The 27,971-nt window shown below is 41.8% G+C and overlaps 1 protein-coding gene across 2 annotated transcripts in view; it reads left to right on the forward strand.

The window, feature by feature from the left end:
• Atp8a2 (ATPase phospholipid transporting 8A2) overlaps positions 1-27,971 on the forward strand; it is a 627,840-nt gene that overhangs the window by 150,911 nt on the left and 448,958 nt on the right. For both annotated transcript variants that reach the window (XM_063232530.1, XM_063232531.1), the window contains exons 4-13: positions 342-440; positions 1,644-1,689; positions 2,390-2,430; positions 7,760-7,833; positions 9,757-9,826; positions 10,947-11,074; positions 12,295-12,406; positions 18,134-18,299; positions 22,536-22,663; positions 23,981-24,058. In XM_063232530.1, coding sequence (XP_063088600.1) covers positions 342-440; positions 1,644-1,689; positions 2,390-2,430; positions 7,760-7,833; positions 9,757-9,826; positions 10,947-11,074; positions 12,295-12,406; positions 18,134-18,299; positions 22,536-22,663; positions 23,981-24,058 — 942 coding nt within the window. The remainder of the gene's footprint in view (positions 1-341; positions 441-1,643; positions 1,690-2,389; positions 2,431-7,759; positions 7,834-9,756; positions 9,827-10,946; positions 11,075-12,294; positions 12,407-18,133; positions 18,300-22,535; positions 22,664-23,980; positions 24,059-27,971) is intronic.

Consider the following 27,971-nt stretch of genomic DNA (forward strand, 5'->3'; position numbering starts at 1 on the left):
TGTATTCAGGGAGACTTTTTTTATACTCCTTTAAGGATATTTGTGCTTCCTAAAAGAGACAGGGAAAATAGTGCTTGAGGGACATATTTTTAATCCTTTTTCTTCTATTCCAAGCATGTGATCAAAACTGGATAATTTAAAAAATATGTCAACTGTGTAATTACTTTTAAAAATAAGTATTTGTTGTGAGGTCCTGAGTTCAATTTCCAGTACCAAAAAAAAAAAAAAGATGTATCTATGTGTGAAAAATGGAACAGAACTGTGCAAGAGTGAGTGGTGTGTGCTGTGTTACCTTTTCACGTGGGGGACCTTGAGGACCTCCTTCTTGTGATCTGTTGCAGCAAATTCCTGATGTATCTCCGACAGGAAGATATACCACCCTGGTGCCATTGATCATTATCTTAACAATTGCCGGCATCAAAGAGATCATAGAAGATTTTGTAAGTTTTTGCCTGTGGATAATAAAAGCATTTTATGGAACTTAGCTTATAAAGTCTATATTGATTTCAGTGATATATTTAAAATTGGGAATTAGGCTATAGCTGAATGAGCTCCTAGGCTGATGATGGTAGTTTTGGGGAGAGAGTGTATACCCAGAGAGTCTGACACTTACACGGAGGTCCTGAAGCAGTTGTGAATTTGTTCTACCTTGTTCGGGTCTCTAGACTCACTCCGATGTCCATCGCTGCTGTTTCTCATGTCTACCTGCAGAGCCTCTAATTTAGGTAGCAGATGAAGCCTTACTGTCTAGGGAGCAGCAGTGTGTGTGCTGTGCCTGAGGTCATTTTATAGGAATCTCTCTCCTCACCCTGACGCTGGGCTAAAGTTCCTTTGCTAAAACTGTGTCCTTCCTCCCCTCTCCTCCCCTTTCTGTCGCTGTCTCTGTTTCTTTCAGTATCTCGGTGTCTCTCTTTCTATCTCTGTTTCTGTTTCTGTCTGGCTCTGGCTCTCTGGTGCGCTCTCTCTCTCTCTCTCTCTCTCTCTCTCTCTCTCTCTCTCTCTCCTTCTCTCTCTCTCTCTCTCTCTCTCTCTCCTTCTCTCTCTCTCTCTCTCTCTCTCTCTCTCTCTCTCACACACACACACACACACACACACACACACAATTGGTCTCCCACACATATTACATCTTTTTGGGAACAGGTAAATAAGTTAATGCAAATTGAAAATAAAGTCACCTGTTTGTTTTGCGGTTTATATCGTCATTCTTTTAGTTTGTTTGCAAATAAATGAGAAATGAAGTGCTTCATAGTTGGAAGTGTTTGTTGATTATTAGAACTAAAACATAATAGTCTAAATCAGAGTAGATTGCATCTAAATCTGGTGATCTAAATAATAGATCACAGAATCATCCAGCTGTTTTACAGCATTAGTAGTGTTAGGTTTTTATTTTCTTTCAACTTTTATTATATTTGTTGTACATGTTTGCAGCGCATGGTGTTCACGTTCCTGTGTGGAGCTGGGGCATGAACGTAACACATTTAATTCTCTTTTGGTCCCCTGGCCCTCTCCTCTGGTCAGTTAGTTTAGGGGAGAGTTAGTTTCTTTGCTCCAGTATTTTTGTGATCTTGTTGTTTACTATCTTAATTATTCATTTGGAACTTCTGAATGTAAGACAGAACCATTTTCTTTTCTTTCTGTAACAGAAACGACATAAGGCAGACAACGCTGTTAACAAAAAGAAAGCCATAGGTAAGCTGCCAGGGTCAGTCATTTTTCCATTGTAGACAAGAGTAAGCCTGCATTTAAGGAGTTCACAGTGAACAGTTAAAGGTGTCAAGATAAACCGCACAGACAACCTGAAAAGTACTTTAAAGAAACAGTAAAATAATAAGCAGAATGTTAGTCCTGATAATTAAGATTTGAACGGGATTTCTATATTTTAGGATTTTAGAAGATTGTATTTCTTAGGAATTTGACAGTTTTTTGAACGTTCAGACATTCTCATCCTTGGTTTATGTTCTTTCCCTGCTTTTTCTTATTTCTTACTGTTTTGGTTTTTGCATCAGCATTGTTAGGTTTATTATTGTTATACCTGCTGAATCAGATTATGTTATAGTTATAATATCTGACATCAGGGTTTTGTTGTTATTTTTGTTATAATTGTCTGACATCAGGTTTTCTTTTAAACTTTTGGGGCTGAATATAAATAGATTTTAATTACATAAATAGATAAAGATTTGTGTTCATGTATAAATGTATATATGCTACAGAGATACATAGGTCTGGGTACCACTAGGGGATGGGTAGTGTTATATCTTTTTAAAATGATATAATATGTTAAAATTAATAATTGAAAATTTACAAGGAATCTTTCGGGTTTTTAGAAAGCTGATTTTTTAAAATCTTGATCATCACCAATATTAACCAGTACATTTTTTTTCTATTTCAGTGTTAAGAAATGGTATGTGGCATACCATTGTGTGGAAAGAGGTAAAAACTCATTTTAAAGCTAATAACAGAAGTGCTGGTTTGAAGGCTGGTAGCAGATGCTGCTGTTGATTGCAGTGTGAAGTTTGCATTAAGAATAGGTGGTTTCTGTTATATGTGTTTCTGTGAGATCTGCCTCTAGCTGACTGTTCCCTCTGCTCATGACTGCTTTTAGAATATAGCCATGGCAGCAGCTCAGGCTGTGGTCTTTATGGTCCTGATGGACAGTTCTCAACCTCAGAGCATTTTCTAATTTCTAAATTCAATTTGAGAAGCACTGTCCTTGGTCTTCCATTGTTCTCTTCGTGTAAAGTTTGATGCTCAAGGCTGGTGTGTGTGTGTGTGTGTGTGTGTGTGTGTGTGTGTACCTTTGAGATTCTCACTTCCAATATTTTTGGTGAAGACACTCTCACTAAACAGAGTTTGAACAGGAAATGCTGTTCCTTCAGCTTTTGAGGCAGGGGAAGTCGAACGTGACCAATATGACGTAAGATAAAAACGATGGATGCTTAAACTTTAGACATTCATTATGGTAAAGGACATGGCCGTTGACCCCGTCTCAGAACACGACTCCTTGCTTCAGCCCTCCCGGTTCTGGAAATCCTCCTCTGTGGGTGTCTTTAGTTGTGCTGTCCTGGCTGCCTTGATATTCTGAGTCAATTCCAAATGTTTACCTGTTAACGGTCATTTTGATTTTGGGGGACATCCAGAAGTTATGTGAGGTCAGATTCAGTGAATAAGGCAGATGAAGGACACTGCATGTTTCTTTTTGCTAGAATTTGCCATACATATTTGATCAATGAGTTGTGATTGAAAATGCGGCCAAGTCTTACATTTAAAATGTAGAAGACACACTGCCGATTGATCTACCTTAAAATACTCCACATACTTCCCCTCGCATATCCAGTTAGTCTTCACAGTGTTTTTATTACTATGACAACACAGTAGCAAACAGGGACGTTCTTCTTTGTGACTGGAGGCCTGCGGTGTGCGGGTTTGAGACTAGTGTTGTTCTTTGATTGTTTAAGTGAAACATGGAAAATTTAGAAGAAATCTGTGGTGGCGTCTCAGTGTTTCTGTATCTGGTAAACGTAGCTTCCAAGTGAGTTAGTTGAAGCAGGACCTTCTGGTGGGATGTGCCTTAGGGATGGCCCTCTTTAGTCCCACATTCAAACTAGTGATTTCAAGAGAAAACAACTGCTTTGAAAAGTGCATGCATTTTTCTTGATAAACCTTTAGCACACTCTTTTTTGAGTATCTCTTAGGACATTTTACATCAGAAAATTATTTCTGTGATAAGATACCTGATCATTTACCTGTTGGTTTATCTTGGTTTATTTCAGGAGAACCATCTACCTTTACAGGAGACTGTCTCCCCTTTATGGGTATTTTTGTTGTAGCACCTTGCCAGCTGGAAGTGCTGTGCTGCAGGTGTTCTTTGGCTTCTTCAGAAGTGAAAGTGGTGGATCTTGGTCGAGAGGTTGGGTGCTTTCGACTCCCCAGGGGAGAAACATTGCCAGGGCTGGAGAAGTCAAGGGCTCCTGTGGCCCTGGGCCATTGTCCCCTCCCATCTCCCTGGGCTCCTTTCACCTGTCCATCACTGGAAGGCTTGAGTATTGGCCAGTGTGGAGAATGATTTAGATCCAGAGCTCCTGACACGGCCTGAAACTCCAGGAGATGGAGCTGTGGTCATGGACTTCTGGGCCCTGGAGCTGATGGCTTTGGAGACTCCTAATGCTCATTACTGTTTGTGAGACACATTTGGAAGAAAACACTGGCGGCGGCAGCTGTAAACCTGCTGTGTGCCTGGTCACATGAATTTTTGTTTCAACTTGAAATGCATTTTGCGTGCTTATTTCAACAGAACCCTTAATTGCCAGAGACTGCTCCAGGCCTGGGATTCAGAAGAGAGCGTGTCCCTGCCCTTCCAGGGTCTCGGTGTGCAGCAGTCCTGAGGCCTCAGCAGGTGCCCCAGTCACACACAGATGGGCCCCAACCCAGAGTTTTTGAGGCACCGAGGCTGCCGCGGGTGATCTGGGTGTATACTCAAGAGCCAGAGTAGAAGAGACAGCAGCTGGCTGTAACACAGGATACCTCCTGAGCCTCCAAGGGTGCCTGGGGATGCCTAGGACACCTGGGAGGGACGTTTTTTCTAGACCCACGGGCTCAGCTCAGGAGAAGCCTCACTCAGGAGGTATTGTTCAAGGCTTAGGGCATGGGGCTGGGCAGTGTCCAGATAGCCAGGCACAACGTGTCATCGTGAGGGTTCAGTGGGAGGGTGAGGACAAGGAGAGGACAGTGACAGGGGCTAAGGACCAGCCTGTGGGCTGTGGCTGGCCGCTGGTGAGTGAGAAGGCAGCCTTGGGAAGCTTTCAGTGGTTTTGGTGGCCCTGGAGAGTTCTTTCCAGCCACTTCACTGTGCAGAGACTCAAGGGCTTCCCTGAGACTGCGGATCCATGGGAGACTCGGATCCATGGGAGAACGTCAGGTAGAAAGCCAGCCTCCAGTGAAGCCCAAGTAGCTTCTCATGTGCATGAAACTCTTAGTGCTTGGTTGTGGGGATATAAGGGATTCTTTATTTAGAAAGTAAAGATGAGAGAAAGCCATAATTCTCTTATCCTCTTATTCTGAATTAGAGGAAAAATCCTCTTCTTTTTTTGAAAACAAGACTAATTTTTCAAGTGCATTTTAAATTAATCACTTCTTCTGATATTTCTGTGTAATTAAACCACTGATGTAAAATATTTTTACTTTTAAAACATTCAAAGTTTTAATGTTTTAATGGAAGTGGCCCTGTTTACATTTAAAACATTAAAAAACACTTTACATAAGTGTACCTTGCTTTTGTACTGGTGATCGTACTGTAGCATTTATTCTTTAACTTCTCTTTACTGTGGAGTATGCTATAGTTATATACTTTTTTGCTTCAAATTGGATACTAACTTGTGCCTTTGAATTGAGTGCTAACTTCAAAATGCACACACTTTCTGGAATTTAACTTTTACTGACACTCCCTGTGTTGAGCCCAATGATTTAGACTTTCTCATGCACTTTATGATAAGCAATCCAGAGCACTAGGACACCTTTCATAAAGCGCTCCCTTTCCCAACAGAAAATTAGTGTGTGTGTTTGTCTGCCCATCCCTTGTCTTCACAGTGCTGAGGATGAAACCCAGGCCCTTGTGCATGCCATGGAAGTGCTCTACCCCTGAGCTGCACCCCCAGGGCCCAGCAGAAAATTAAACTGAGCGCCTGCTGCTTCATACAGCCCAGTAGTTTTTAATGAGGATTATATCACTTGAAATTCTTGGATTCTAAGAGAATAGAAATATGGTTAGAATAGGAAACGTGGAACAGCAAGCACTTATTTGGTGCTCTGCGGTTGTCGTTAGGAACTGTCTTTCTTCACGTGTCATCAGAGAATTCTGATGTCCTTGATATCCGTCCTGACAGTATCCGTTCAGCTTCTCACTCTGAGGGCCCTGCAGTGACACACCTCCTTATGGTTTGTATCTTGATGTCCTGAAGAAGCTCCCATACTCACAGGCAGGGCTTTGGACAGGCGATGGGATTGTGGGGCTTATAGCTGACTTGCTGTCAAGAGATCGAGTCTGATTGCAAGGGGTAGGGCCACCGGGGGCGGGGGGAGGGTGTGTGACCTGGAAGGAAGTGTCTCCTCTGTCTCTTCCCTTCTCTGTCTGCTTCCTGGCTGCCATGAAGTGAGCAGCCTTTCCCCTGCTCCACCCCCTGCCACACAGAGCCAAAGAGAACCTCTCCTCCTTAAGCTGAGAGGGTCAGGTGTTGTGGCCTGATGACAGAGCGACTAAGGCACACATAGTGCACAGATGCCACACTACGCATTTTATGACCTATAGTATTGTTTTCCCATCTTAGAAGTGAGGGGTTGGGGTCAGCATGGTAGTGCATGCGGATAGCCCAGCTGCTTGGGAAACTGAGGCAAGAGGTCACAAGTCTGAGATAAGCCTGGGATTTTTATCAAGATTGTATTTCAAAGTGAAACAAAATGGGCTGGGAAGACAGCTTGGAGGCAGAGGGCCCCTGTGTCTGATCCTCAGTGTTGAGAAAAATGGTGGCGAGCCTGGGGCTCTGTGAGGAGAAGCCGCTTGTTGGCACCTGTGAAGTGAGGCTGTGAGCCCGGGCTTGCTGCGGTGGAGCCCGTGTGGTTCTCTAAAGCAGCACTGGTGGAACTGGATACTTGGTCGTGGTGCCCTTGGAAGTGGCCCTGTTTCCTCAGCTGGTGGTCTCTCCGGCGGAATCTGTTTCTCAAGGAGATCTCTGACTTGGTAACTTTCTCTTCTGACAGTGCCTTGAGGCTGTCCACATCTTCTGTCTGTCCTGTGATACATTTCCAGGAGGCCTCTTAGATGCCCTGCTCGTGAATCAATGTAGTGATGCCTTTTGTTCAGCCTTCTCTTCTGACTGGCTTAGTTTTAATATGCTGGCTGTACCATCCTGGTCAAGTTACTTTACCCTGAGCTTCAGTTTCTCCACTTGTAAAACAGAAAAACCTATGTGTATTAATCCTCTCAGTAATCTCATGAAATGTGTGCTGTTATTTTTCAGTATATAGATGAGACAAATGAGGCGTATACAGTTTCCCTGACTGTCTTATGGTTATACAGCTAGTTAGGGGTATAACAGGGACTCGAACTCAGGACTTTAGGCTACCTCCGGAACCGCATGGATGACTGCTCAACCCCACCACATGTAGCAGTGGGGGGACATGTAAGCAGTTGTAGCTAGGTGGGTAATTCTAAGAAAATGTGATACTTATACATGTAGCTATCTGGACCCGCTCCCTTATTTCCTTTGCATAAGCATTCACTGCACCAGGCAATAGATTGTCCCCTGGTATCCTCAGGGGTTGTTTTAGAATCCCTCACAGATACTAAAATCCACAGGTGCTCAAATCCATGTATAACATACTGTAGCATTTCTGTAGAATGTCTTCACGTCCTCCCGTGGACTTTAAACACTCTCTACAAGGCTGTTACAATACCTTGCCTGGACTCTGCAAATGCTGTGTAAATAGTCTTATCCTGTACTGTCTGGGAATAGTGATGAGAAAAACATCTGTGCACATTCAATACAGACACACTTTTTCTTCCCCAGTATTTTCAATCCTCGGTTGAATTGTGGATGTGGAGGCCTCGACTGTGTCCCAAGCTGTGTGTGTTGGGGACATTTCCTTTCTGTCCCTGTTAGGGCGTGGCTGAGTTAAGTGGCAGTTTTTTTCTTCATGTGTTTAACCACTCTTGTCCACTGTGCTTCTTTTTCTTCCACCCCTCTCTGTCCTGGTCCCTGCTCTCCAGGTGGCAGTGGGAGACATCGTCAAAGTGCTCAATGGCCAGTACCTTCCTGCAGACATGGTCCTGTTCTCCTCCAGGTCAGGTGTGCTAGTGGGCACCATTTTTAAATTGAATGTTAAGAACAATAAAATGTTAAATTACAATTATGGATTCTTGAGCCACCTTTTTCTTCTGCCCTATCTTCCTATTGCAGGCTGGGTGTCCTTAACTAACCATAATTTTGGAGCATTTTGGATTTCAAAAGTTTGGATTAGGAATGCTTATCTCCAACGCAGCCTACAAATATTTTAAAATCTAAAACCATCCAAAAATCTGAACATCCCAAGGATTTTGGATAAGGGATGATCATCTCTGTCTTATCAAGTTCCTTCGCCTGGTTTCACCCTCTGCCTTCTTAGTCTTTTTCTGAACCCCTCAAGTACTGCCTCCTGACTCCTGATGGGTCAGTCAGTGGTTCATCATGCAGTTCAGAGAGCCACATGTATTTCCTCAGTGTAGATCAGACTTGAAGATGATGTCTGCTCTCCGTTTTTCTACATTTTACCCTTTTTTGCCCAATTACCATTGCCATATTCTCTGGTTTTGTGCAAGGAGGGCATCATGATGAAACAACACAGCTTTTGCCCTTCTTGGGTCAATGATTAAAAAGTTAATAACAAAGAAGGAAAAGCAAAATCAGGATGAGAGTGACCTTAGTTCTTGAGTTCAAGACTACAACTTCCTATATTTATATGCTACTGAGAACCATAGATGCTTCTGCTGGTTGCATTTTCTTTGCTTGCAGGCAGTGTTTTTTGTATTGTTTGGTCCCTCATTAGATTTAGAGCCTTAACAGTAATTTTCTCCAGTAGATAAAAATTTAAAAAATAGAACCCAGGGCTGACGGAAGGGAATAACCTTGTAAACATGGGTCAAGGCCCAGGTATGGCCATGTTGGCTGGTAGCATAGAAACTTCAGAAATCTTAATCTCTTGATGGTGTGGGTTAGAGTCTTGTTTGTGGCCCTCAGAAAATACAGCTTTGCTGTGGAGTGGCTTCCTTGAAGCGATGGATGTCAGATGTTCAGGACGCTCCTTGCTTCTGAGCATGTACTTTGTGATGAGCGGCCTACAGTTAGTCTCCCCAGCACCTTTGATAGCCTGCCCCAGTGAGCGAGAAAAGTGAGACACAGAAGTCCAACCGCTTGCCAGGGCCGTGTAGCCCCGAGAGGCAGTGCAGAAGCGTCTACATCAGCCGGTGGGTAGCAGAGCCCTTTCTGCTGACCAGAGCAACCACGCTGACCACCCTAAACCAGCAGATCTAAACACTTCGCTCTTATAGTTTGTGTGCGAGTGCAGTACCTGATACGCTTATTTATACTGTTTTTGTGTAGTCTGTCCCGAAAGGTAGGTGTCCCAATGAAAGTTCCCTTTTGATATAGTCGTAAATTCAGGGCAGCAACATCTCTCCAAGCTTATGCCTTAATCCTTCATTTCCATGGTTGTAATTCTCTTTTAAGGGCCTGTTTGGTCAGGTGTGGTGGCAGACACTTTTAATCTTCAGCCACTCAGCAGGCTGAGGCAGGAGGATCACAAGTTTGAGACCAGCCTGGGCAAGTTAGTGAGACCCTGTCTTAAAAAACACAAAGGGTTGGAGATGTGCTCCAGTGGTAGAGTGAGGTCCTGCATTCAAATCCCTGTTCTCTAGTGTTGGCTTGGGCAGCTTTTTTGGGCAGATGTGGACCCAGCCTCAGCCTTTTCAGGGTCACCCCAACCCAGCGGTTGGGTCTTGGGGGGCTAATTGTTGCATCAGTGGTGTAAGCAGCTTTTAGCGCTGTTATGCCCTGAAGATAAGTATGCCTCCTTCCTCATTACTGCCTACTACGAAAGGAACTGTGTGTTACGAGCTCTTTTGAAGACTCATCAGTAGGAGTATTTCCATAGCACAGAGTTCAAGAGCTGTGAGTTTGTAAAGGTGGCCTTTACTGATTTCTAAACCCCATCTCTTTTCTCTCTCTCCAGTGAACCTCAGGCAATGTGCTATGTGGAAACAGCTAATCTAGATGGGGAGACAAACCTTAAGATACGTCAGGTAAAGTCACCTATATCATGACTCATGGTGTAGGGGGGGCCTCAGCTGCAGCTATGGTCCCTTTGTGTGCTGGTCAGCATCTTTTGTAGAGAAAAAATTGTGCATTCACAAAGTTTAGACCTCAGCCCTACGGGAACCCATGAAGGAGGTGCCTATCATTGTGAGGGGAGCTGCTCTAGATGGACACGACATGTAGGAGAAGTGGACTTCATTGAACTGTAGGTCCCAAGGGTATCATGCCTTCAGGCGTGTCTTCCTGACTCTGTGATGCTGAGGGTGGGGGCTCCACAGTTATGCGGGGCTGGGTACTGGACAGGACACTCCCTCTAGAGGACAGAAGGTGGCTGTGAGCCACTGGCACCTCGATGTGCAACACTTTCAGAATTGGGATTCTGTTCTAGAGAGTGGTACTAGCATAGTAGACACGAATTTTGTATACTTTAAATAAAACTGTCCTTACTGTATATTTTATTCTAGCAAAAAGAATAGTTTTTAAAATATGAAGATGTCAAGCATTTTGACACAACTTTTTTGGCTTAAAGTTAAATTCAGTAATTCTTTTTTTTTTTCTTTTGTCTTTTTCATTTAAATTCAGTAATTCTGCCCACGTATTTTTCTTTTCTTCTGGAGATATTTCATTTAGGTTTGTTTTTTTTTTTTTTTTTTTCCTGCTTAAATAAGGAACAGTAAAGTTCATCTTGCTATTCTGTTTTCATGGGTGTTTGGGTTAAAGATTCCTTTAGTTTACAAATGGCTGGATAGTGTGCAATATAGCAAGGAGATACTTTATCCTATAGAGGATGGTTTTAGGGGACAGATACCAGTGTATGGTTTTACAAGGGATTCGATTGTGTTACACAGGATCTGGGTGCGTTAATTGTCACTTAGACACGTTGTCGGCGTTGAGGTGGAATTCACCTTTTGTTCCATGGAACTGTTCTGCTGGTTTTTATCAGACAGTTGGAACACAAGGTGTGGCAAAGGTGCTCTCTTAAGGGGCTGACATTTAATGGGTCCAGTTATTGTAGACGGCTTATTACATCCTTAGGACAGGATGCTGAATGTGGTCCCTAAGACACTCACAGTGTGACCGAGTTTCTCTTTCGCTTTGACGTTTTAGGCCTTGAGCCACACGGCAGACATGCAGACGAGGGAGGTGCTGATGAAGGTATCAGGAATCATCGAATGCGAAGGGCCCAACCGCCACCTCTACGACTTCACTGGGACCTTGAACTTGGATGGCAAAAGGTGTCACCCTTTCTTCTCTTCGTCCCATTTCTTATCTTTTGAGTATGAGTAAAAATTATGGGAGTCTTAGAAAATACAGTTGCTTTCTATTTTCCTAATATTTGAAAACAGTGTGATTTCTTCATGATTACTTAGTTCTGGGCTACTGAGTTTTTCTTATAACTCCATTTTTATCCATTTAAAACTTCCCTGAAGCTCAGCAAAAGAGATGACCTTTAACAAGAAAAGAGCCTAGGGCATCAGATGAAGTCTCCTGTCCTTCCCAGGCAGGGTTCATGGTTCAGGCTGCATCAAATGGTGCAGGAGGACAGCAGGGATATGTCTGAGGTGAAACACAACCTTTTGTAAAAGAATACAACCATTTTTCAAGATTTCTTCCGAATAGGGTTTTTGTTTTATTTATTTTTGGTGCTGGGCATAGGACTCACGCCTGCTGGGAAGTGCTGTGTGTCTCAGCCACACCACAGCCCTGTTGTTTGGGCAAAGCAGGACAGAGTGAACGCAGCTCCTCCTATTGAGTGTGCCGTATGCTGTGGTCTGTATTCTGTTGTCCTTGGCGTTGGGTGTTCGTTTCATTGTCTGAGTCAGCTTGTGTCATGATGTTGGGGTGCAGTCACTATCTGCTGCCCATCTTTTATCTGCATGACTGTTACCTCTGCATTCCACAACGTGTCTGGAGTCCTTTGGATTTTGAATAGGTCTGTGGCTTTGGGAGGGCCTTGTCCTAGGAATCTACACGCCACAAGGAAGATAACTAAGGGCAGCTGCTTCTTGGCTGTCATGTAGGACATGGGAACAGTCTGTATGTTCCCTGCTTTAACTTTCTAAATTATCTAAATGAAGTCATCCTTGGAAAATTTGATATGACATACTTCTGCTTCTTTTTTTTCTTATGTAGTCCATAAAATATATTTGGTTTCCTGAATGAATAAGCTTCAGGTTATTATTTTAGCAATTTCCTTTGTAGATACTGAGTTTTGTAATGGGCCTATAGGAGATAGTTTCCTGTAACATTTTATAGAAAAAAACTTCTTTTACTAAGGTGGTGAGTGGTTAAATAGACACTCTTGGGGGGTTGTTTTGGTAGAATAAGCCCAGTATAATCTTTATTGCTCAAGTTTGACTAAAGAAGTATTTGATTTATTGTGGGTTTATGTTTGAGAAAGCCATGTTTATTTGTGAGACTGTCATTAAATATGAATATTATTTCTTATTTTTAGCCCTGTTCCCCTTGGGCCTGACCAGATCTTATTAAGAGGTACACAGCTTAGAAATACTCCGTGGGTTTTTGGCATAGTTGTTTATACTGGACACGACACCAAACTCATGCAGGTAAAATGTTTCTGTGCTGAAAAACGATGCTGACTTTAGCTTTGTTATTGTTATTTTCTCCTTTCTATTTTTACTGAGGGTAGAAAATGCAGATAATGTACTTATGAAGACTAAGTTTGTCTATGAACATAAATTTGGAAAGAAAAATGCCTCTGTTTCATTTCTTTGGTCACTTCTGGAATTTTGTTATCGTATCAGATGTTTGTTAACCTCTTGCCTGAAACATTAAATGGACTTTATTTTCTAGATGTAAGAAGGACAATTAATTCTAACTTATTAGAATCTTCTGGACTTAAAGAGAAAGATTAGTTCTAATGTTATTTTTCCGTCAATTCCTCTTTCACTCCGTTGGTCATGATTTTACAGTAAATTCTTAACTGAATTCTAGGCCATTTATGATCAGTTATTTTTGAGCTAATGTTTATTCTTTATATACCAAAGAGAACAGTGTTAATTTATAATGACTTTGCTCTCTTTTCTTTTAGTTTTTTTTTTTTTTTTGCAAATTTATATACCACATTTATATTGTAACATTGACAGGCACTTTTTGAAATTGTACATAAAACCGGTGTCTCTTTGTGTCATTTCTTACATTCTTTTGGTATCGCTTGGCTTCTTATTTTGCAGTGTTAGCTGTTAACCAGCACTGACTTTTCTTCTTGTATATGACTTGTAAATTACACATTGGACTCTATTTCTTAGTTAAGAAATAGTTAGGGACCACCATGCATGAATTCCTGAGGTAGGCCACATAGATCCAGTCATGAAAGGCTCAGTTCTACCCTCTGAGAGTCATGCAGACCAAGGAGTAATATGGAAATACAAAGCAGAGATTTTATTTTTGTAAAATATGTCATTACTGAGTCCCAAAGGGGCACCCACTGCTGGAGTGCCAGTTGATGGAATACTGTGAATGATCGCTCTGCAGAAGTACTTTTTAAGTCTTGAGCTGGAGGAGGGAAACTTCCATTGACTGCTGGCTTGAGGGTAAATGATAGTATGATGAGAGAATTAAACATTACAGTGCATGAAATGATAGACGCCAGGCCACAATAGTTACCTGCAGGAGAAGAGACAGGGAGGAAGTTAGGATTGGAAGGGCTGAGATAAGCCCTGAAGTTGGAGAGAGCTGTTGGTGCCACTGAGTGGCAGGCTGCTAAGTGTAGGATTCTCCCTTTGGGTTTCTGAAGTTCAAGGTTGGTGCCGTGCTAAGCCCTGGGATGAGCCATGGGAGCAGGCAACAGAGGACACAGCTTCAGCAGCCTATTTGGTGTTGAAGAGCGAGGAGATGAGAGCTAAGACATCCGTCCCGTGATGGGCTGATGCTGTGACTTGGAAGGTACAATGGTTGCAAGGCTGGGACAGAGAGGAATTCTGTCAGCTGGTGGCTCAAGTCCTCAGGGAGGGGGAGGAAGTGGCTGAAAGGCCAGTGTACCTGCTAAGGGAAGAGCAGAAGATAGTGTAGCCAAAAGGCAGGATTTTATAAGTGACTTTTAAAACCCAGCACCGAGAAGTAAAGGCCAGACAGTCCTACAGTGTCTTACAGTACAGTACAGTACAGTCCTACAGTACATTCGGTAATGCCACCCCACCTACCAGGAGATGTGAGTCCGTGGAGTAAGTAGTCTGTGCTTGCGCTGCTCTGGGGAAGGCTGGGTCAGGTGAGGGGCAGCAAGAGAGCTGGTTAAGAAGCAGGACATAGAGCCTTTGGGTGGCAGAAGGGCAGGGGCCCAGGCACAGTGGGCCGGGTCATGCAGCGGGTGAGTGGGAGGGGGGCTCTACGGTGGGCAGAAAGCGAATAGCTGGGGATCGTTGAGGCAGCTACTGGCAGAGAAGATAGCGTACTTGAGATGTGTCTGACCTCCCCTCCTGCTCCGGCCTCATCTGTTCACAGGGCTAACGCTGACCGGAGCGCTTCAGGTTTATTGCTTGAGCAGGCCCTGTGAGAAGACTGAGGACCAGGGCCCTGCCACCTACTAAGTAGTCTTGGACTTCCGCAGCCCAGGGCCAGTACCCACTGCTGAGCACTCAGAGTTCTGCTGTCTGCACACTCTTGCTTCCTCTTTTTATGATGCAGTAACAAAGAGGTCGTGCATCGTGAGCTCAGATTTGTGCAGGGTCACAAAAGAAATTTTCAGACTGAGCCGATCACAAGAGCAAGCCTCTGCCAAGTTTCCTTGTGCAGTAGATAATTTCTCAGGGTGTGATATTGTTTTGTAGATCATGCCTTTGTAGCTTAGTAGCTCAGGTCTAGAGTTACTTGTAGCTTAAAACATTCCCATCGCCTCTTTGTTGGGTGACGTGTGCACTTAGGGAATGCGTCCATCCCCTGCGTGTGAGAGGCGTTTTCCCTGGTCCTCCGTGAGACAGACCTCTGGGGTGCTGGAGGCCAGAGTGAGGGAAGAGCCTGGCAACAGCTGTTTTAGATGCCTTGTGCTTGTGGGCCTGAAAGAACAAGTGAAAACGTGAGCTGTCAGGAGCATGAACAGTACACATAGCTGAAGCCTTTCTGCTGCGGATAATGGTGTTTCGCCTGCATAAAGAGATTGCTTTAGAAGGTCTTTTTTGTTTTACCTTTTAAATTTTTTTTTGGTGTTAAACTCTTCCCTCCATGTCTTTCACTGTACACCAGGTCCCCCAGTTCATGCTCAGTGTAGTTACATGTAGAAATCTTCACATCTGTTACTTCTGTTGGTTGATTGAATAGGAAAGAGAGATTCTCATGTTAAATGCAGCAGGCATTAATTACAACAAATCGTGTATTGCTCTAAGTGATTCACATATATTAACTCATTTATTCCTCAATTATTTTTCTCATTTTATAGATAAGGGCACTGAGGCATGTTGCCAAAGTAACTCGATCTTAGAGATAGGACTGGTCAGGCAACCTCTGAAACAACTCCTCCAACCTACATTCCATTCCTAAGGAGGGGACAGAATGTGTAATGTTCAAGTCTGATTTCAGCTTTTTAAAAGTCTGACATTTTGGCCTGTTTCAGTTTATTAAAACGTAGTGATGTCCTTTAAGAATGTCATAGAGACACTTAACAGTTTCAGTAGGAATTTATCATGAACAGCTCAGCACTAAAGGTAGAAACGTTCAGAAGATGAGAGTGGATGGAGCCTGGCTTTGTTCAGTGTGTGCATTGAACCTTGAAGTTTTGGGGTCATTTCTGTTGGCCTGGATAAAAACAAATTTTTTGACGCTGCTCACTGGCTGGAGTTCAACCACTGGGAACGATCAGAAGTCAATAACTAAATGGGGGTCATAGAAGTTAGGTTTATTATAGGTTTTTTCCTGTGGGTGCATTCAATGAATGTTTATTTAAAATGATAAGATCGTGTTTACCTTTTAAAAGTGAGGCTAAACACTCTTGGAACCGGTCTGCTGGCTCTGGCTGTGAGATCAGAGGCACATGTTATCCTGGCCGACCTTAGGATAACATTTGATTGATGATAATGTGGCTTTTAGTAATGGACTTCCATTTATAATGGGGAGGGTTTTTTTTTTTAAAGCCTGTAAAGTACAAATAATTTTGAGACCTCAAGAAACAATATGTAAATAGAGAAAAATTCTGGCGTGCTATTTAGATACCTGAAGTACTCAGCCTTTCAAAATTTTCACTGTACCAATTTGCCATCTTCTCCAACCCTAAAAAAAAAAACCTTGGCAATAGTAGTACCAGTACTTCTAGGTTTGGTGATAGAATTCACAGGGATCTTAGTGACATTGTGGCATGAGATTCTCTCTGAAGCTTAGGAATGAGGTGTCTTGCATTTTAGCCCAGTTATGTGTCTTACTGTGATTGTATGTGTATCCCAAAGATGGGGGTGAGTGGGAGACATTTCCACCCTCACGCTTTAATGAACAGATTAGTCAGGCATAGTGAAGGAGAGTGTCCACTAATATTTGATACGATGGACCATTGCTGGGGATAGTTAGTGCCTTAGAGCTCTCAGAAGACGTGATCTTGCAAATCAGCCTCGCCTCAGAAAAGCCAGGGCCTAGATTCATAAAAAGAGCTTGAAAACTGAAGCTCTGCTTATTGAATTCCTGGTTTCTGATATAATTCAGGAATGCCTCACCTCCAGGAATGGGTTGTCATAATTAATTTCCACCTAGGATGCTTCTCTGTCTTCTTCCACCATCTACTCTGTTGCTGTATTTGTTTCCTGGCATATGCTATTGTATTTGTTTAGCAAACTTCCACAAAATTAGCAGCTTAAAAGTGCATAGGGTTTTTGTGTTGTGGTTCTGTGAACTAGAAGTTGGATGTGGGTCTCCCTGGACTAAAGCTTGAGATATGAATCATTGTTTTCAGTGAGCCCTGGAGGGGTTTCTGTGTTACCTTTTCTGGCTTCTGGAGAAGCCTGCACTTCTTGGCTCGTGGTTCTCTACCTCCTTCCTCAAAGCCAGCGATAATGTATCTCTGTGCATTTCTCTATCGTGACCTCTCCCTCTGACCACAATCAGGAAACCATCTGCATTTGGAAGACCCTTGGGTTTAGATTGGGTCCCTTTAGGTAATCCAGGATAGCCAAACCCTTGATCACAAGCACAGTCTCTTTTGCTGTATAATGTAGTCATAGGGATCAGGGATTAGTATGTGGGTAACATCAAGGTCTATTATTTTGCATATCATAAACTTCTTAAAAGCCTGTAAAGTACAAATAATTTTTGTACATAGTCTCCCCCTCCCACCCCCACTTCTGTGTGTGTGTGTGTGTGTGTGTGTGTGTGTGTGCGCGCGCGCACGCGTGCACAGTACTAAGTACTAAGCCTGGGGCCTTCATCTAAGCTATATCCTCAATCCTGTTTTTAAATTTTTTTTTGAATTTTGAGATAGCATTTTGCTAAGCTGCTAAGTTGCCCAGGCTTGAACTTATAATCTTCCTTCTTCAGTCTCCCAGAGTTCAGGGATTATAGGCTTGCACCATCATGCCAGGCTAAATATGTAACTATCTGACTCAAATGATTGTGCTGAGTTTTCCACTGCAGAGAAGATCTAGTGTCAGATTTCCAGCTTTAAATGAAGTGTCCTTGAGCCCAGCTGTTGTGAATCTCTCTGTATTTACGTCCAGCACTGACTTTGGTTAGAGCTGACTGCTTTATCCACCAGCGGTGAGCCTCTCCACTCCTGTTTCCCTTGTGTCCACATTCTGCTCATGGTTAGATTTCTCTTGTCTGCAAGTCCCTGCCTGGCTTTTCCTGCTTATTTCACAGTTCTCCAAGTGCCCATCCATTTATTTTTAGGACTCTTAATGTTCTATTTTGCATCATTGATGTGTATGTGTGTCTGTTTTCCTAAAATTTTCAGCTACTGAAGATAAAATACCTATTTGTATACTTATGATAATGCTGTGTTACTACTCAGAAGTTCTCCTTAGATGTTTACAGTTTAGAGCCTCTCAATTGATCTTGATTCAGCAGTGCACTAATTTCTTTTAAATTGACTTACATTAATCAGAGCCTTTTATTCTAAGACATAAGTATGTAAGTATCAGGTAGAGAAACTGTGTTTTCTAAACTGGTAGCCTGACTTTCTTCTCTACTTAAAATTGTTGATTCAAGGATATGATACACTTTTGAATTTCATGGATTATTAAAAAATAAATAGCTTTTAGCTTTTCTCCTGTTGATTTTGGTGGTTGTGCCTCAGTTATTCCCTACCCCTGGCCCTCCAATCTGATATATGACCTTCATTGATTTTAAGTGCTGTTTTATAGAATTCCACCAAAGCACCGCTCAAGAGATCAAATGTTGAGAAAGTGACCAATGTGCAGATCCTGGTGCTGTTCGGCATCCTCCTGGTCATGGCCCTGGTGAGCTCCGTGGGAGCCCTGTACTGGAATAGGTCTCACGGTGGGACTAACTGGTACATCAAGGAGATGGGTGAGTATGGGAGAGAGTGCGTGTTGAAGTAGGACAAAGCCACCCACAGGGAGCCCCTGCACGCACAGGGCCGTGCTATCCTTCCTTCCCTTTGGGTGCTGTGCATCATGCTTGCTTTTCACAGAGGAGTGAAAGACTAGAAGCACATGGTGCAGTGAAGATAAGCATGTTTGAGAATTGTTTTATGCACAGATTATTATTTTCAGCCATCTTAAGGGTATTTTTTGAGGCTACTCTAGGGGCTACACCATTAGAATCCACTTTGGATGAATACTTGTTGCAGTAAAATACAGAAACATCACTCCAGGGTCCCTCCACTTTCTCCTCCGCTCACGTTATCATCATCGTAGCATTAGATCTATGTCATCAACCCAGCAGTACTGTTACAAGTGTGTTGCTTTATATAATTGTCATCTGTTAAAGAAACTAAAAGAAAAAATATGCTTACGCGGAGTTGTTTTGTATTAAACTTTATTTACCACTTCTAGTACTCTTTGTGTTTTCTTGTGGGTGAGTTACTAGCTGGTATCATTTCTTTGCCTCATGAGTCTTTATTCTTCTCTCTATATAACTCCAACACTTTAAAATGAAATTTTGTAATTTCTTTTTAAATCTGTCTTCTTGAAGAACTTTTAAATATTTCTTGAAAGGCTGATAGACTAGCAACAAATTACCTCTGTTTTTACTTGTGTAAAAACTTGTGTTTTTGCGTGATAGTTTTCCTGGATACAGAATTCTTGTAGAATTGTGATTAGCCTTCATTTTTTCCGGTATTCTGAATCTGATGTCCCACTACCTTCTGGCTTTCATTGTATGGATGAGCAGTCTGCTGCGTATCTTACTGCATTCCTTTTTTGTACATGAGTCATTTTTGCACTGCTGCTTCTCAGTATTTTGTTTTTGACAATTTTGTGTTTATTTTGCTTGGACTTTTGTGGAACTTCTTATATATGTAAATTGAATTATTTTTTCATAAAATTCAGGACATTTTCAGATACTGTTGCAAATATTATTTCTGCTACATTCTTGATTTTTTTCCTAGCACTGCCATTGTTTGTGTAGTTAGTGTGTCCTACAAATCTCTGGGTTCTGTTTTTTTTCCTTCATTACTTTTTCTTTCTGTTCTTCAGGTTGGATAACTTCAGTGACCTCTCTTCCAGTTTACTTAGTATCTTTCTGCCAACCCAAGTGCACTAGTGAATTTTTTGTTTTATTTATTGTACTTTTCAATTCCAGAAGCTCCATTTGGTTGATTTTTAATTTAAAAAACTTTTATTTCCTTATTGATATTCTTGATTTGAACTGTATTTATCTTTATACTTTTAAACATTTTTCAGTTTCCTGGAGGAAAATTTAATATATCTTTGCTTGTCCCATTATCTGCATGCCCCTCAAAAACTGTTCCTATTAATTTTTTTTCAAGTCTCATCACTTTTTTTGGCTGAAAACTGGATATTTTAGATAATACAGTAACACAGGATTCTCATTTTCTTTTCATTGTTGGACTGCTGTTTGTTTGGTTATTTGTTTAGTGACGTGTCTGTACTACTTCTATAAAGAGTGTTTGCTTCTGTAGTATGTAGTTGGTGATATTACTGATTAGTTTTTTTTTCCTTGCTTTTACTTCTTAATTTTTCTTAACTGTATAGTTCAGTATGTAGAATGGCTTTTGGTACATTCATAGATTTGTGCAACTTTTATCTCTACTTAACTTTAGAACATTTTCATCACTTAGTGAAGGAACCTTTTCCCCATTAATAGAAATTCATTGTTTTGTTTTAAAATCTGGATTATTCCCAGTCAGTACATCTTGGAGGTCAGTGCATGCATGATTGGTTATTGTTTGGTCACTGGGTGGCTTGAGGATGCCTCTGATATATGGAGAGATTAGAGCGCCTCCTACATTCAGCAGGAACTTGTGGCTGAGAGTTTCCTACATGGTATTTCCTGACAAGCTGCAACCTTTACATCTGGATGGACCTTCTGCGCTGTCAGGAATGAATGTGCTCTCTTGGCTTTACTGATTGTATCTTTCTGTGGATATCCTGTTAAATTTCTAGCTGGTTTTTTTGTTTGTTTGTTTATTTGTTTGCCTCTCCTAGTATTATGGAGATATTTGCCTTTCTTGGTTATTACCACCGTGATTTGAGAATGAACTTACTTTCTGTTTTTTTCTTCTTCTTCTTTTTTTTTTTTTTTTTGCATTGGGGATCAAACTCAGACCCTTGTGCTTGCCAGGGAGGTCTCATGCCACTGAACTAAATCCCCAGCCGAACTTTCTTCTTATACTCCTGAAGATGTGCCTGTCCTTGTGCCTGTCCTTTTGGGTAGCAGCCTGCCTTACCCTGGAATTGAGTTTCTGTGCAGGAAGCTGGTGTGTGTGCAGGGCAGGGCTGAGTGCTCTTCACCCTCCCGTCTGCCCTTCTCACTGGAGCTGGAGCTTAAGCAATGTGGATCATTCAGCCTGACGGGGAAGGGGAGGGAGGAGCAGCCTCTGGCCTAAAGGCCTGGTTTCTACTAGTCCTAAAAGATTCAGTAGATTTTCTTGAATACATTTATTTGTATTTTTATATACTTTATGATACATTTCGAGAGACTTGAAAAGCTTTTTTAAAAAAATTGTCCAGTTTTATTGCTGCTGATTTTGGGGGGGAGTGGGATAAAAAAATCTGCCAGTCTCTTTACACAGCAAGTCTAGAAAATAAGTGGGATTTAACAACAAAAGATTAAAAATGATAAATTAAGATCTTAAAAATTTGGAGGGAATTTTCCTGGGGTTATTGTTATTTTCTTTGTTCACTATATTTTACTTAAACTGATAAAATACCATTTTTAGTGTTTCTGGTTATTTCAGAGAGGTATAATTAGTACTTTTTGATCTGCCACCTAGAGGAACTTACATTGTCACTTTATATGTGAGAAGCTAAGACTTCAGTCATGGTTGGATCAGAATCCCTGCTTTGGTTCTTAACATTTGAATGTGTACTGTGTTACCAAGCTTCAAATGTGAATGTGACGCTGGTGTGGCTATGTAGTTAGTTCCACAGCGTCCCAGTGTGGGGAATGTACAGTATTGACTTGACCTTGGTACACAAGCTTTGTGGAAACTGCATGACGTTTAAATTGCTAAGCTAGTGTTGAACTCCAGCACCAGCTGTGTGAGGTAGAGTGGAACAGTGGTCTTTCTATCCACCCCTCAGGCTTCCTGTCTGGTTCTTGTAGTGATCAAAGTCATTAGACTTTACATTTTCATTGTCACTGTTAGGATTTTGTGTTTTGTCTCTGTCTGTCAGTCTTTGCTCATCTCCTCTTGATTATTATTATTTGACCAAACATTTTAATGTAAGAATGTGAGACTTTCTGTTTTATTATTGACTTCTTTTGTGTCCCGGTTTTGGACCAGAATGTCTACATGGGCTGGGGTTTCTTTGAATGTGCTCTGCTTTTTGATACTATGGTATGAAGCATTTTTAGGTAGTGTTAAAAATCAGAAAATTTTAATTTTTTAATATATACTCTTATTTTAGTTGGCAGATGGATATTTGCTTCCAAACAAACACTAGATCTTACCAGCATCTGCACCTGTTGAGATTTGGAGATGCTGTTTAGTGACTCATTCATTCTGTAGGAGAACAAGATTATCAAAGTAATGTGTCAGGAAGGGAAAGCCATCAGCTGAAAAGCAGAAGGCTTGGTAGTGAGCAGAGAATGAAAGGACAGTAGAGAGGTGAGTCTGCTGGCTGGCTTGTGCAACTCACTGTGTTCTTCCGCAGCACCTTTTTTTCCTATCACATTACTGTCCACAACTCCTGTCTGAATCCAACTACCATGATCTGACTTACTCTCTTTATGAAAAGCTCCATAACTGGGGTTGGGAGCTGCTACTGATTCCAAGTCTCCAGCCCCAGCCTTCTGCCTTCTCATTAACCAGCCTCTGTCTTGCTTCCTGCGGTGGCCCTCTAATACCTGTCCTTTTGCATGGTCACATTCAGAGACATTCTGTCTCTGCTTGCTGCACCCCTGCAATCTCTTCCCAGAGTCCAGCTCTTTGCTGGCACAGACTGTCTGAATAGTATTTGTAGTCACAACTCCTGACACATAGTACGTGTTCAAAAACTTTTAAAACTTGAATTGATAAATTACCCAATAGACTTTTGTTGTGAACATCTTTTAGAAATCCCAAAATGAAAGAAGGCATAACTAATGCCGTGTGGATGTCCTGGTTTTTTCCCCCAGACACAAGCTCGGATAATTTTGGGTACAACCTGTTGACATTCATCATCTTGTACAACAATCTGATTCCCATCAGCCTTCTGGTGACTCTAGAGGTTGTGAAATACACACAGGCCCTCTTCATAAACTGGGTAAGTGCTGGAGCTGAGAAATGCCATCCCTGCTTTCCGATATTTCCAGAGCCTTTGCCATTGACTTGAACTTTCATGGAAAGAAGAAGGGAGGACATTTATGCTTCAGTCTGGGGGTGGACGACCACACAGGAGAACTGGCATGAGATGCTGGTGAAGGTGTGTCTGAGGAGCAGAGGGGACAGTGGTGTGCCTGCCTATTCCAGGGGTGGTGTGGAGGCAGCATGGGACGGTGGAAATAAGGTACCCTGTGAGTGCTTAGCTGTGGATGCTTCTGAAGTATCAACAGTACCAAGGAGAAAGCCTCTTTGGGATGTTTGCTAATGTGCTCATTGTGCATCAGAAAGTGTTGAGTGAGTTTGGATTTGGCTGTAAGAACAGAATTGGGATACTTCCATGCTGTGAATTGAACCCAGGGCCTCATGCATGCTAGGCACGTACTCTGCTATTGCAGTCAGTGATTGCAAATGGCATAGGGGGTGACAAAGATTATTTGGAGATGAGCCTTAGTTCAGTCACTAAGAGGGGCTCTTCTGACCTGAGATTACCCGGCCATTAAGGAGACTCTCTGGAGAAGGAAAACCCACCAAGCTGAGAATTCTCTGGCGTTTATTTAGAGTATCAGTGAGCTACTGCAGGCAGCGTAGAAAATGAAAAGAATACCCATCAACAAGACTGAGTTTAGTCACTGAGAGGCCCCAAGGGGCCTTGTCCTTCTCCCAGAGTCTCCCAGATGGCTGGGTGCATTTGGATGAGAAGCCCCTCTGTGCCTCCCAGTGACTAAACTCAGTCTTGTCTCTGGATAAGCTAGTTGCTCCATCCTCTGTGCTGCCCGACGTTGCTCACTGTGACACACTGCAAACTGAGCTGCAGCACCACCATCCCTACACCTGGATTTTTAAAGGACCTTCATGACCCAGAAGCACTAGACACCAGCGGTTAGAGCGTACACACCAGCCACATGTGCATTCATCTTTATCTTAACTTTATAGTGCTTCTGCAAATGATATATTAAGCACAAAATCAGGAGTCTAGGTCATGATGATGGGAATGATGCTCTTGAACCAGGTCTTCTGTGTATAAAATACTATTTCTCCCCATATGTAATAAGATTTTTGTATCCTAACAGCTACTGTGCTTTCATGCCCCCTCGACAGAGAACTAGCATATCTATTAAAATGGAAGGGTTTAAGTTACCTGTTCTTTGCTTCTGTGTTAATCTGAGTGAAGCGTCAGTGATACATATTTTCTAAGGTTTCCTTCTCTCTCTCTCTCTCTCTCTCTCTCTCTCTCTCTCTCTCTCTCTCTCTCTCTCAGGACACAGATATGTATTATATAGAAAACGACACTCCTGCAATGGCCAGAACATCAAATCTTAATGAAGAACTCGGGCAGGTGAGAAGTTGTTTGGGAACATTGGCAACAGTAGCATCAGCGGGAGGGTTAGCAGAAGAGCAGTGGAGAGATTTTGCAAGAATATTGATCCATTTAGTTATAATATCTGAACAGCTACATGGTATTTGAAAGTACTAAGTGACATAGATGCCCCTTGCTTTTGGCTTGCTTTTTAGACATGACTGTATCTTATCACCTAGAAGTTACCTGCAAAAAGTAAAGTACAAAACATAGCAGAATATAATTTTGGACCCTTTAAAAAAGTGCTTATCAGAGGCATATGGCAGGGGAAACAATGCATAAGGTAATTAGACATTGGGTAACTACATAAAATGTGTGGGAGCTATTGGAAGGACATGTAGCCTTAAGATTTTGTCTGTGTTTCGCGGTAGAAGTGATTTTAGCACCGTCACCCCAAACTCTTCCTGATTCTCCTGAATTGAACTTTACATTGTCTATCTCTTCCACTGAAATTGCTGCAGGGAATAACTTTTTAAATGAATTTCAGTGAAGATTAGGATTTTATTTTATACATCTTAAACCTCCCAACTGCCTGATGAGGGGGGTGCTGTATCTTCAATGTGCAGATGAGGAATGCGTAACTCACCCCAGCATACCTGGATAAGGAATGATAGGCTTGGGGCTACAGATTGTCCAAATCTGGCTTATTCTTCATTTCCTGTTGTGGAAATGTCTCTCCTATCCTGTAACCATCTGTGAAGATCAGGTGAAATGTCTTATTTACCTGAGCTTAGAACAATGTTAACAGAAGTACTTTATTTCTTTAACTCCCCCTCAAAGATAATGATTTATGTAGCATTGATGAATTTATTGCTAGAATATTCAAGCTCAAGTTTGTGTAGCAAACTGTGTAATAAAATATGGGCAACAATGCTTGTGAGTCTGTTTCTTTGATATTATTTTCCAAACATTTTTAGAGTTAACAATGAATTTTTCTGTCTTCTCTTGAACTGTGTACATTTGCAGAAATGCCCTTAAGTTTGTGTAGTAACAAGTGGATTGTGACTAAAGAGATCATCCCTGGCACATAGCACAAATCCTCAGCCAGGCCGATACCTCCAGCCTCCTTACCCAGTTGTGCTCTAGGTACATAGGGCACAGAACAGTACGCAGAGCAGGCCCTGGACTTCCACTCTTCATGTTTGTTGGTGTTGCTATGTTTGCTTACATTTTTTTTATATAAAGTCTTCATCACTGGTAAAATCCTACTGTTAGAAGATTTTGTATATTCTTGTTACATATCAATGTCTTACTTTTCTTATTGCTGAAACAAAATATCTTATATTCAAAATCAAAGGAAGGAAGATTTATTTAGCTCACCGTTTGTAGAGGTTTTGGTCCATAGTCTGTTGGCACCAAGGCAGAGGAGCATGGCAGAGGAGAAACAGTTCATGGTAGGCATAATGTAGCAAAGCAACAAGGAGAGGCCACAGCTCTTTCTATCCTTCATATTTTACCCAGGCAATTTAGGGCACGTAGCACTCACACCCTTAATCCCAGTGCCCTTGATCCTAGCATTGCACCATGAATCAATTCTAGCATCACACATTCTAGATTCAGCCACCTCTGCAAAAGCCCCATCTGTGACCACATGAGGCTTTGGGGGTGCTTCTAGATACAAGCCCTAACAATCAGACTATATTTGCCTTCTTCAGTTTTCCAGGAAAAATTGTCTGTCTTCTACATTTCCATAACAATCTTCCCAAACATACACAGTGAAATAAGAGATGGAACTAGTTATCACATATCTGTTTTCTACTGGGGACTTTTGAGCCCATTGGAGAGCAAGGATGACCTGCGTGGTTGACCCTCTGTGTCCATGGGTTTTCATCCAAAGATTCAACCAATGCCACACTGAAACTGTAGCTGGGCCTATGATGATTATATCAGTAACAAATATGGGCAGACTTCTCTTGTTCTTATACCCTAAACAAACCAGTATAACAACAGTTTGCATAGTATTTATATGACAGTAGGTATTATAAGTCATCTGAAGATGAGTAAAGGCATACAGAAGAATGCATGTGGGTTTTATGGAAATACTACACCATTTTATAGATGGGACTTGAGCATCCACAGGCTTTGGTGCCCAAGGATGTGTCCTAGGATCAGTCCCCTGAGGGTACTGAGGGATGCCTGTAAAGGATGTGTGTGGCTTTTGTCAGTTCAGAGCAGTGCTCAAAACGTAGTCATTCTCAGGTGCCTCGGAACCGGGCCTGGATAATTGAAAGACTGAAAGCACCCACGAAGTTCCCAAATGAAATCACTCCCCAGTGGGATGTAGAGAGGTGTATTAGTCAGTTCTCCTCTTGCTGGGACAGAATATCTGAAATCTCCAACTTCAAGGAGCAGAGGTTTATTCTGGGTCACAGTTTGTGGGGGCCAGTCCGTGGCTGGCTGGCTTTACGGCATCATGATGGAAGGGCATGGCGGTGCAAAGCTGTCACTCATAGCAGCTGGGAAGTGGCGGGCAGGGAAAGATATGGAGAAGAAGCAGCCAGCAACCAGATACAGTCCCCAAGGTCATGGTCCCATGATCCACCGAACACCCCCAGAAGTGTGTTTTAGTAATCGCTGAACAGCTCCCAAACCACTTAGGTTGATGTTTGGATGGAGTTGAAATTCAACAGGGAATTTGATAGTAAATCTTGATAATTTCTTTTTATCAAATTCTAATTTTTAATATTTTGATACAAACTCTTAATTTTTTAAAAAGCCAGAAGGAACCACTGTTTATCTGAAGGCAGATTTTGCTGTATATTTATCCCCCTAGATTTACTCTATAAGAACTTATATAAAATTTATTGTTGAAACATTAATTACCCTGGATTTGATTAATGTGTATGTATACATGTATTTGATTAATGTATATCTATACATGTATTGAAATATTACATTATACTTTGTAAATATAAATATTATTAATCAAAAATTACAAAAATATTTAAGGAAATAACATATGCAAACAACCCTGTATTTGTGAGTTGAATTATTATACTATTCTCCCTACACATGTATGACTAAGATAGAATAAAATTTAAAGAGATTGGTAGTAAAGCATAAATTACCCCTGCATGTAATAATTTTGTATTTGTATGTCATATTTAATTTCTTTAGCAGCTTTAGTAACTTTTCTTTACTTGGAAGTCCCTTGATAGCTTTAAAAATGATTCTCAATGTATTTATTTTTTAAGAAAAAGTATACAATAAGAAATTCATATTATTAATCCCTCTTCTGTGGAACTACAAAATACTGTTTCCTAGGCCAATTCTCTAGGATCCCTGGATGTTTTCTAGGATCCATCTTGATTTTTCAAGAAAACCACTAACAAACGGAAGTTTTACTGGACAATCCTGTTAATCACCCTCCCTTCCTAATCCGTGACATAACATCCATATATGGAGTGATGCTTATCTTCTAACCAGATCCTTTAGCTCAGCAAGGTGGAAGCTGGGGCCAGGACAGATAAGGTGAATTTGTGAGCATTTGCAGGACCAACAGTTAGTGCTCATAGTCCTTGCTGGACTCACTCTCCTTGTAGTTCAGAGTTCTTTCTGTCTTCTGCACTGTTTTGTTGATCTGAGATAGCATAATTTTTCCACATGTGGAGCGTGGCTCTTTTTCACGTTTACATGTGGAGCATGGCTCTTTTGCATTCGGCTTAGTGTCGAGATGATTAGCTTGTAGGTCTAACTCAGTGTCATCCTGTTTCACCTTTGTGTGTTGAGAATGTCGTGTTTAATCTGTATCTTTGCATCTTGAAAAGTAGTACAGCAAGATCTGTTCCCTCTTCACATGCTTCTTATCTGTGCATTCACGCTCCGCCTTTCTTGCAGTGCTGGGGATCAAACCCAGACCTCGCATATGCCAGGCAAGTGAGCTACACCTCGA

The sequence above is a fragment of the Cavia porcellus genome, unplaced genomic scaffold (assembly GCF_034190915.1).
Source record: "Cavia porcellus strain 051 isolate PalLab524CR breed Dunkin Hartley unplaced genomic scaffold, mCavPor4.1 scaffold_21, whole genome shotgun sequence".
NCBI lineage: Eukaryota > Metazoa > Chordata > Mammalia > Rodentia > Caviidae > Cavia > Cavia porcellus.